Genomic DNA, 12031 nt, shown 5'->3' with positions numbered 1-12031 from the left:
TTAGCCTTTCAATATCGTTATTATTGATGTATCCATTTTCACCATATATAGTAAGTGCTAGTTGTTGTTTTGGTGATGATGTGTAGTTTTGGTTTTACAAATTTAATGGGGAATGGACATATTGATGGAATATATTATTGTATTTACAAATTGAACTACAACATCATGAAAATTTGTAGGAACATTTTGTTTATCGCATTTGTTATTGTTGTCAAAATCACATGAACCTGACATTTCAAGTTCATTTAAATTGACACTATTAGCAAGGCCCAGTTGAGATAATAGCTCCCATTCATTCATTTCAGAGTATCTTGTTTATCCATATCTTCATCACAATAGTTTTTTGTTCAAGGACATCTTCATTTTGATATTGGTAATCAACATGCCATGCATTATATTTTTGTGTTTCCATATGCTTACAACTATTGATGATTTGTTCTTTGTTTATGCCTATATCTATCTATTTTTCAAAGATGATTGTATAGAAGCAACTCACTCCAACAAAATGTTTCAAATATTTAGAATCTTCTTTTATATGATGGTTTAGAACTATGGATATACTTAGAATTTTTATTTTTATTTTTTATATCACCATTTGTGTCCATTATGATAAGTGACATATGTTAATGATCTTGACGATTCAATTAATGTTACCATTTCTAGGTGAGATGGGTTGTACAAGTAGGATTGCATGTATTTAGGTTATATCTCACTAACATTGATTGGTTTCTTCAAGCAATGGAACACATTTTTACCTACATTCAATGGTATAACTTTTCAATTACATATCATGAGAGGTAATTTTTGTAACATATGACATTTTCTTGTAATACCTCTTTCTATAACAATCCGGCTACCATGAAATTTCAATATACTTTTAAGGTCTCATCTTCTAATCTTTCGTTTGAATTTTTTTTTAACAATATATTAACACAACTCACTAATTTTCTTTCATAATTAGATGCATACTTGGAAATGTATTTGAGAACAAGAATTCATAAGATGACAAGTTGAAAATCTATGCCAGCTCTCCAAATTGAAAGCATAGATTTGGGTTATGAATGTTTAAATTGTCAACGTTTCTTGATAGTTCATAAGATTTATTTCCTAATTCATAACATAGTAAAGTAGATTTCATCTATTATTTCCATGTGGAACTTTATATATATTCTTCATGTTGCCCTTTCTTACGTAAGTAAGTCCTCTCGCTACATTTAGTGTGTCATTGTACAGGATTAAATAACTCTTCATAATCAATATAAGGATTGGTAGAAAATATCTCATATGTGTTTAGTAGGCATGGATCATCCATTGGCGTTTTGTGTATCATGTTACATGTTTCATATTTAGAACGAGGGTTCCAAGTAATGGCATAGTTATTAGAGAATTCTTTTGCTCTTTTGTTGAATTCTTTTAGTCTATTCACTTCTACATTATTAACAAACACTGAACAAATAACGCAGAAGTGAATTATTTTGCTTTGTTCAGTGTTTGTTAGAGAGCAACCTAGATGTACTGATGGATGTAAAAAAACTTGTTTAAATCAAACCACCTTGTATATGTTGCATGTAATGTGAAGAAGAATATTGTGCCCGAGACCATGTCCATTATATCCATGCCTTAAAAATAATTTTGAATCTTGGACCATAATGTAATTGCATCTTCTCCAAAGGGGAAGGATCACCATTAATGGTATATGTTGGCATTGCATGAAGATTGCATTAAAAAAGTATATTATTGTCATTGATGTCAATAACAACTGGTAATGAAGCAGTAAAGGAACTGGTAATGAAGCAGTAAAGCAACCGGTAATGAAGCAGTGAAGAGCAACCGGTAACCCTAACCAGTTGAGAAGCAGAACCCTAACCGATGACGCTTGGAGATCGGTTGTGATGATTTATGATCGAATGATGATTAGTGATGAAGATGCCACATAAGCATGTTGCACGTGATGAGTTTTGAAAAGGTTTTGGCACATAAAGATAACCGTTTATCTTGGGAATGATCAAATGCATAGTATGAAGTGACAAATGTGTGATGTGTTACAAGATTCAAAGTGCGATAATCCAGGAGCGGTTGTAGATGCCTAGAAGAATGTGAAGTTGATTGCATATAATCTAACGGTCAAGATTGAACCAATGTGTTTGTAATCTCTATGACAATTTTAGGGTTTGTGTTGTGTTACCGACCTAATGTATTTGCTTATAAGGTCGATGATTTGATTCAATGAGTTGTTGGAAATTTGATAGAGTGTGGAAGTGATTGTTGTCGAACTAGGTGGTGTGTCTACAGAATGATCTGAAGGCATATAGGAGTGGTAAAGGATCTAATTCAGCAAGGAAGTGTTATTTCTAGATCGGTCAAAGAACTTGTTGTTCTCTAACCATTACAACAGTAAAATCCCTTAATCGGGTAAGCTCTAGCAGGCCTATTGTTTAAATCCTCTAACCAGGTGATCCATTAGCTTTGATTTGAAATCCTCCACTAAGGTTACCTTTAACAGGGTATTACCTTTAATAGGGTATTTGTAGTCAAACCCTTAAGCGGGTGGTCCTTAACCAGATCTATTCCTAACATAACATTATTGTATAAGACTCTACCTAAGGCTACATTTGAATATCTCAGAGGTAAGTTAGGGGTTGTACCCCTACGTGAACTCAATTAAGCAGATGTGGAAGACATCAATCCTGGAGCCTATTGAAAATCTTGAAGAAGGATTGGTGAAGAATGGAGCTACTCCATGGGGGGAGCAGTTAATTGCAGATCAGTGAAGCATGGATAAGAAACATAATGGTTTACCTTCACTTTGGCATTACTGTCAAAGGGGGAGAAGAAATGTATATGATTGATAGTCTTATATGTTAAGGAGAGAAGACATATTGCAGACCAGTTATCGGCTGAAGATATAAAGATACAGTTGAAGGAGAGTATATGTTGAAAAATATAAACCAGGATTCCTATACCTGTGTATATGCTTTAGTCTCAATCATGACAATCAATTGATATTGATATTTGTATTTGTTAGGGTTTCAAGCAGATACGAAGCAAATATGAACTAACAATTATATACAGATTTAAATACAAAAGATAAAGAAATAAAACAGGACACAAATAACACAGAGATTTAACGTGGTTCACCCAAAATGGGTTACGTCCACCATACACAGCCGTCCAATCTTTCTTATTATCCAGCAAAAATAGTACATCAACCTTACAATGCCTTAAGCATCCCAGCCGCTTATAACATGTGTTTTTAGGGCAACAAACAAAGTCGACCTTTTTAGGGTTTTATTACAATGTCGGTTTTCATCAACAAAAAAATGGCAAAAAAATTTTTCTACAAAGCCCAAGCCAAAGTTATCAACTTTCTACATAACCAACTTAAAATTCTCTATAGCCTGACAATAAGGTACAACTATATGTTAGCTATACAAAATATACAAATATAGTGATGGCAGACCTATAAAAATGTACTTAAACCATCCAAATCAACTAGCAACCTATCATATATACACTTTCATCTCAATATACAAAATATTTCTTCCCCATCTCAACCAGTTGCATGTATACACTCTGCAGATATGTTTACAGCAGAACCCCTAGCTTGAAAATCTCCCGATTTCTGATAAAACCAACAAAATACATATCAAATCCTTAATTTGAAGATCTCCTGATGTCTGATAAAACCAACAAAACACATATCACAAATAGAAGCTCAATCAACACTTTGACAGACAAAAACAAAAAAACGATACCCACAACCCTAAAAAATGCATATCAAGCATATTCACCTCTTTTGCCACCTTTTTCTTCGTCTTTTCCAACTTCTCCCTTTCCATTTTCTGCATGTTGAGAACCCAAAACCCTAACAATTATAGCAATCCTAAAACCTGAAATAAATTATTGTCTAAGCCATAAAAAATCTTAAAAAGAATGTAAACAATCAATCACAAGACTATCCTGTATGTAGACAGTCTCCAAAGCTCTTTCCTCCTCACCAAGTACCTTGTCTTTACTTCGAGTGTAGAAGGCTCTGAAAGCCTGCCTTTGAACACCCGTGGCTCTTTTTCCATACATTTTTCCCAGAGAATCCATTGCAAAACAAAATCAGATTCAAGTTCTCTCAAAATATTATTTAGGCATATTCCAACAATCTCCCACTTGGAGACTGATCAGGCTCCACACCGAACAGTATTGCCATCAATGCCAAAGGGGGAGAATGTTGGCATTGGATGAAGATTGTATTAAAGAAGTATGGTGTTGTTATTGATGTCAATAGCAACCGGTAATGAAGCAATAAAGCAATCGATAATGAAGCAGTAAAGCAACCAATCATGAAGCAGTAAAGCAACCGGTAATGAAGCAGTGAAGAGCAACTGGTAACCTAACCAGTTGAGAAGCAGAACCCTAACCGATGAAGCTTGGATATTGGTTGTGATGATTTATGATCAAATGATGATCGGTGATGAAGATGCCATGTAAGCGTGTTGCACGTGATGAGTTTTGAAAAGGTTTTGGTACATAAATATAACACTTTATCTTGGGAATGATCAAATGCATAGTATGAAGTGACAAACACGTGATGTGTTACAAGATTCAAAGTGCAACGATCTAGGAGTGGTTGTAGATGCCTAGAAGAATGTGAAGTTGATTGCATGTAATCTAACGGTCAAGATTGAACCGATGTGTTTGTAATCTCTATGAGAATTTTAGGGTCTGTGTTGTGTTACCAACCTAATGTATTTTCTTATAAGGTTGATGATTTGATTCAATGAGTTGTTGGCGATTTGATAGTGTGTGGAAGTGATTGTTGTCGAACTAGGAGGTGTGTCTGTAGAATGATGTGAAGGCAGATAGGAGCGGTAAAGGATCTGATTCAGCAAGGAAGTGTTATTTCTAGATTGGTCAAAGAAGTTGTTGTTATCTAACCATTATAGCAGTAAAATCCCTTAACAGGGTAATCTCTAACTGGCTTGTTGTTGAAATCCTCTAACCAGGTGATCCATTAGCTTGGATTTAAAATCCTCCACTGAGGTTACCTTTAACAGGGTATTTATAGTCAATCCCTTAACCGGGTGGTCCTTAACCAGATCTATTCCTAACATAACATTATTGTATAAGCTTATAATAAGGCTTGGCTCCTAACAGGGCGAACTTCAGAAGAGTTCAAAATACTTGTGGGTATTCATCCCCGCCGTGGTTTTTCCCATTTGGGATTCCATGTGAAAAATCTTTGTGTCAAGTGGTGAATGATTTTGTGGATGTGTTTTTGGTATGGTTGATATGAATGATTGCTAAATCTGCATAGATATATTTAAATGACTAGAAATGATCTGAAATATGTTAATACTGGTATTAGTGAAGTGGTTTAAGGTTTTGGTCAAAGCATATTTAAGTTTCAGATCTGTTGCTTTATATCACTGAAGTATTAGGTCAACCGGTAAGGTTTGACAGTGTTGTTGCAGTTTTATTAAAGTATCTAAACCGGTAAACTTTGTGAGTTGTTTTTGAGTTGGTAAGAAGTTTGGTGAAAGCCCAATTAATTTTCTATCTACTGATTACCGTCCCCCCCCCCCCCTCTCTCTCAGTAGTTGACCGAATCTTTATAGTTTCATCATATTATCAGTATAGTCAATAGTGTTCACATGATCTTGTGATGCAAAAGAATAATCATCTTTGATAGCAGGTGTGAAAGATGTTTTGGGGATTTTAAGACGGATAGGGTCAACTTTGTATTATCCAATGAAGGAATCTATAAAGTCTAAGGAACCCCAATCATCACCAAGAATTGTATTTGATTGAGAAAAAGAAGGATTTGAAGAAGGAGATTAAGTATGAGTAGATTTAGGACTTTCTACGTTAGGATGATCTTACTTCTTAGGAGAATCTTCTTTAGGGACAACTTTCTCATGGACTTCCATTTTAGGGGAAACCATGGGAACAATGATCAGCATGTTAGAAGATAACGATGGAATGTAATTTTGAAAGGTAGGTGTAACTGAAACCTAACCAACTACTGCCATTTGACATAAGTGCATAGCAGTGGTGTCAACCTTGCTTGTAACTACTTGATTGTTAGAAACAAACTTAATAGGAAGCCATGAACAGTAGAATAAATTTCTCTTAAAACGTGAATCCAAGGTCTACACAAGAGAAGATTGTATGATAAAGGCCAAAACATAACATACACCAAGGTTGGAATTTGGAAATTGGCCCAATCTTTATGGGCAAAATAGTAGTGCCCAAATCAGTTTTACCAGTGTTATCAAAACCACGAATAAACAAAAAAGATATAGCAAGAGAATTTGAATCCACTATAATTTTGGTGCCTAATAAGTCTAGATTACAGACACTGGAAGTTGAACTAGTATTAATGAGATTTTGCATAATGTTGGCATTGTTAACATAAATAATTATCGTTAATGGATTTTTTTGATTCCTTACTTTTGGAGGTGGGAGTTCATGTGTATAGAACATAATATTCAATGAATCTGCATGAATATAATCCATCAACGCATTCACATTCTAAGGTCTAATAGAAGAAGGAAACAATATATTTTGAAGAGCTTCCTAAAGAATACCTTGATAAACTGGAGCATTTTGAAGCAAATCCCAAAGTGAGATATTAGCAGAAGTAACACAGAGTTTCTCTCTTATTCACTTGGCTGCTTAAGCGAAGGTTCGGGTGCTTGAGGAAGATCTAGTTGAGAAGATGGTAAAGAGTAGGTTGATCAACATTTTTCTTATTCCTTCTGATATTGTATGTGTGGGCAACTGCATGATAAGAAGAGTTTCTAGATTGAGCAACATAAATGATTGGTCTCTTAGGCCTTTTGGAGGCACTGGTCAGAGACAACAATGACATTCACAAACACATTACAACTTGCAGAAGAATTAGTTGAAGGAATGTGTTCAACGTCGACATGTGGGAGATCAGATGTAAGATGAGAGTCCTCATTCAATAATTCATCATCTCAAGAACATAGTGCATTGGAATGAAAAGATGGTAGAGTAACATTAAGAAAAGTGTTAATAATTACATCCTCTTGCACCAAAATGTCCTTGTACAAGTAGAAGGAATCTTGGGATCGAGATCGATAAAGAATAATAAGAAAGGAGAATTGAACTCACTTTCACGTGCTTGTACAAGAACTTCTTAAAGCTACTTAACAAAGCCAGAAAGAGAGAAGAAATACAAATATAAAGTTTAGTTTGAAAGAGAGATATAGATATTTTATTTGAAGGCCAGTGAATATTTGTTTTGATGGCATGGAATGGGGTTCGAGGCAACGCCCCAAAGTTTGTTTTTTTTGGAAGAAGGGGAAATCCTTGATTTCTACTTTTTTTTAGGGGTACAATGACTTCTTAAAGGAATTATAAAGAATGTTTTGAAAATAATGTATTGTTCGTGTTAGGTTCACCAAAATGTAATGGTACAAAAGTGACCTTGCAAAGGGTAAAAGCTATGTTCCCTTGAGAGCCAATTTCACAACATACATTTATATATCTCCAACTACTAAAACAGGTGAAGATATTGTAGACACTTGAATTTGGTTAATCAATTTAATCAAATTTATTTCCCTTAACCATTTAATTAATTGAATATCTTAATTAACTAGCCCATTCCTATTAATTAATTTAATCAATCCCCCTTTCATCCTATCCTATTAATTAATTTTTAATAAATTAATCCCCCTTTCATCCTATCCTATTAATTAATTATTAATTAATTAATCCGCCTTTTTTTAATCATACCGTCATAATACCGAAATAATCTCTCTTTGATCCACTTTTCATACATCATACCGTTACTCTGCCAAAATCATTATTCAACCTAACCATTATCATTTTCATCCATCAATCCATTATCATTTGCACTTGCTATCATGGAGCAATATTGAACATCCAAAGCTACGTCACGAGCACACATCCAATCGCAGAATAATCAAATCGAAGAGGGCATTTGGTTTGCATTTTATGTTATCATTTTTATGCTTGTTTTGGTTTCATCATTCCAATCTTGAGGTGTATGATGCATTGTGTTTGTTCGGTTAACTAGCTTTCTTTTTAGCCCTTAGTTTAGCATGCACATTTTTCATCACACATTTTCTAGCACGCCTGGTGGGACCCACTTCATGGGTCATTAACGTTTTTTGTTGTTTTAGTGTGTTTTATTGTATATTTTGAGCACTTGCAGGCAAAAAAGTGGATCTACAAGTTGATTTCCCCCTAGGCGGAAGTCTATTTTCTCAATCCCGAGATTTCATGAAATAGCGGGTTTGCACCCTAAAACAACAGGTTTGCGCCCTGAAACTGTGGGTTCGCTATTATCATTTTCATACGACAGCAGGATGGCCATTATTATTTTCATATAGAAGATAATATTTTCATTTTAAGTATCGAGTTTTTATAAATGATTTTTGGCATCTAAATACAAAGGAATGGGGTCGCGTTTTCGATAACCAGCGGGTTCGCTTAAACTAGCGGGTTTGCGCCCTGAAATAGTAGGTTTGTGCCCTGAAACAACGGGTTTGCGCCTTGAAACAATGAGTTTGCACCCTAAAACTGCGGGTTCACTGTTATCATTTTCATACGACAACGAAATCACTAATTATCATTTACATGATTTTCCAGAATGTTATTTTGGTACTAATCAGCTAACTTGTGTGTTAGTATTTTAGATAAACAACAGGAAGGCGTTTTAGATAACCAGCGGGTTCGCTTAAGCCAGCGGATTTGCACCTTGAAACAACGGGTTTGCACCTTGAAACAATGGGTTTGTGCCTTGAAACAACAGGTTTGTGCCACACAGTAACGAGATCGCTAATTATCATTTACATTATTTTCCAGAATGTTATTTTTCTACTAATCAACTAACTTGTATGTTGTCAGATGATTTAAATTTTGCAAGTTTGCACCCTGAAACAGTGGGAACGCACCCTGAAACAACGGGAATGCACCTTGAAACAATGGGAACGCAACCTAAAACAACGGGTTTGCACTGTGTTGTAGTGGGTTCACTCATTATCATTTACATGATTTTCCATAATGTTATTTGCAAACTAATCTTCTAACTTGTGTGTTTTTGGACAATATTTTGCTAACGTTTGTGCAGCAAATCGAGCGATAAGAAGACCCCATGCTTTGAGAATATTAACAATTGGTTGCAGGACTGCTAAAGAGGGGTTTTGTGAAAACAATATTTTCTTTATTGCTTTCATTTTGCATTTGTGTCTTTTGCTTAATCTGGGCACACTTCAATTCAACTAAGGAAATGGACATGTCTTTTGAGTAATTAGGCACACTTAAATTTGATTAAAGGAAACAAAACCCATGTCTTTTATGATTGGAACACTTGTGCACATGTAGAGTGGTCCTACTGCTAACACACACCATCCTCTCCCTCTTGCTCTCATGGTCGTAGGTGCAAGAGAAAAGTGTTAGCGACACTCTTTTTTTTATTTAGTAGTGAATCACCTCTTGGGGGCCTCATCACCTCAAGAGAGTGTTTCAAAACAGGGGCACGTTGGGGATAGCATCTTTCCTGGTGCAACCTCAAGAGGTGTTTTTCAAGCCACTATATTAAAAACTCGGTCAAATGACTGAAGTGTTGAGTGAATTTGTCGTTTGTGGAGGCCTTCTCTGCACCGATAAGCTCAATTAAAGTCTTAAGTGGCTTGCTTCAAAATTTGTTGTTAGACTAGACCCATCAGAAAATTACTACAAACCATTGTTATAGTAGCCTCAATCCTTCTACTAGTCGACTCAGGCATTGTGATATGCGCATGCCGAAGACACCCCTCATGTACCCCCCAATTTGAGGGAAAATTTCTCCGTATCTTCAGGTCTTTAGAAATTTGGAGCTTGGCATGCCCGTGAAGTGTGTGTTGAGAGTGTAGGTAGTGCTGCAAATCTTCTATCTATCCGATTGGATGTGGTATTTTACGGTTAAGGGATTCAAGTATTGTCATTTGACTATCCTAGGAAGTGCATGATTGTTTTATTACATCCTATCGTTTGTATGTCTTGTTGTGTTTGTTTCAAAATGATCTTTTTCCAAAATCAGTATTAGTCATCAAACACATCACATTTCACATAGTCCTAGTTGTTGTTGTCCTGTTGTGGGTTCGCTTCCCGGTATAGCAGGAATGCCTTTATCTTGAGCTAGATTGACATACTTAGCTTAGTCACTGTCATTTGAACTCTTGTGGGTTTACACTTTACCCTAGCGGGTTTGGCGTCAGTCTCACCTATCTTTCATGATTTTGTTCTTAGATGTCATTATGTTGTCGTTATGTTGTCTGCATTACTTTATAAATTTCTTCATCTATTGACAGTTTACATCTATCTTTCATTATCCTATTCTTAGATGTCATTATGTTGCCAAAGTACTAGTCGCATCACATTAAAAATCTCTTGAGTTTTAAGTAGTCGGTATCTATCCTTACATATTTTAAGTCATAGATGTTGTTGCGCTAGCAGAGTGTTGTCCTTGGTTCGTTAGTTCACTCTTGATCGATATCTTTGCCTCTTCGCTTTTGCATTCTAGTTTGGCTTCTAGCTTACGTCGTTATTATTGTCCATTGAGGTTTTGACTTGCATGGTCATTTTTATCATTTTAGTTGGTAGTTGTCACCTTAGTTATCATCATCTTGGTTCTTGCATCTTCACTATCATCCATCATTACATATCATCTCCCAATTTGCATCATCATTGCCTTCTTCCTAGGTTATCAATTCGAACATCAGTCATCCAAAATCAAACATCAAAATTCATCCTCTTTCCAGCTTCATCAAACGTCAATCCCCATCCTAGTCTGAGCTAGTCATTCATCCTATTCTGGGCTTTGGTCTATCGTCCATTCTCATCTTTCATCTCTCCAACTCATCAACTAATCGTCATGTTAAAATTTTATTATGATGAGTTTGGTCGTCCTTCATTTTCTTCCACTTCACCCTATGTCAATGATAACGAGGGTATGGTTGATCAACCTAATGACACAGATGTCCAATTCATGTCTCGATCCTACTATGATGAGTATGGTCATCCCTCGTTTTCTTCCACTTCACCCTATGTTGATGATGACGAGGGTATGGTTGATCAACCCGATGAGACAAATCTCCAAGTCACGTCGCAACCTTATCTCACTTTTTCCATCCAATTGTAATCTTCCATCCTATCTCAATCCTAATTCGTCATCATTTGTCACACAAGTTATGACTTGGGGCATGAATTACACAATTTCATTATCATATGTGCTCCCACCCGTCCAATCAGTGCCACAAGTGGTCAGTGCTCTACAATATCAATCTCAAGTAACATCACAACCTATTGTTTCAAAACCACGATTCAGTTATCTACTATAGCGTCCTAAAATTGCAACACTTGCAATTTTGACTACATTTGGGTCTTCACGATGGTGGCGCAATGTCGAACCTGAATGGAGACCCCGAAACCTGTTTACGACATCAAAAACTGCATCTTTCTGCACCTTGGCCTGATCCTCCTTGCACCCTGCTGTCCCGGGAGGTGGGACCATGGCGCCCAGCGCCCTGGTCCCTGGCCCTATTTTGGGCCCGGTCTCTTGTTGGGCATCGGGTCTTCAAGTTTGCAATTTGGAAAATAATGCTCCTAGGTCGGCCTAAGGTCGAAAAAATCAGTCTCCTAACCCTAATTGACAAGTATATAAACTACATTTCCCCTCCCAGAAAGGGAGCGCAAAAAATATACGTATGCAAGAGGCAGAAGCGATAGGCAAATATTCAAACATTTAAACATTCAAGCATTCAAGCATTCCTTCAAGCAATTAGGCATTCTAAGTCTCCATTCAAGGCTAGGTGTTGCATTCAAGACAAGGATTCAACCATTGAAGAGGAGATCACCTACAACATACAACATCATTACACCTTCGCATGTAAGAATACAAACATTCTTACAACAAGGTATCAGTACTTGATTACATTACAAACACTTACATTTACAGCATTCTCATTTCTTGGTTAATTCCAAAACCGGGGTTTGACCTAAAGGC

General features: G+C 36.1%; 1 protein-coding gene across 1 annotated transcript; it reads right to left on the bottom strand.

Moving 5' to 3' along the window:
* Positions 1-3340: 3340 nt before the first annotated feature.
* Positions 3341-4127, bottom strand: LOC131873753 (uncharacterized protein At2g27730, mitochondrial-like). Its single transcript, XM_059216947.1, has 3 exons — positions 3964-4127; positions 3792-3845; positions 3341-3622 (listed from the first exon to the last, which is right to left on the bottom strand). Exons 1-3 carry the CDS (start codon positions 4093-4095, stop codon positions 3551-3553), a joined length of 258 nt encoding a protein of 85 aa, XP_059072930.1. The 5' UTR covers positions 4096-4127; the 3' UTR covers positions 3341-3550.
* Positions 4128-12031: the final 7904 nt, after the last annotated feature.

The sequence above is a fragment of the Cryptomeria japonica genome, chromosome 2 (assembly GCF_030272615.1).
Source record: "Cryptomeria japonica chromosome 2, Sugi_1.0, whole genome shotgun sequence".
NCBI lineage: Eukaryota > Viridiplantae > Streptophyta > Pinopsida > Cupressales > Cupressaceae > Cryptomeria > Cryptomeria japonica.
The sequence above is the reverse complement of the archived record's forward strand: the minus strand, read 5'-3'. Positions and strand labels throughout refer to the sequence as shown.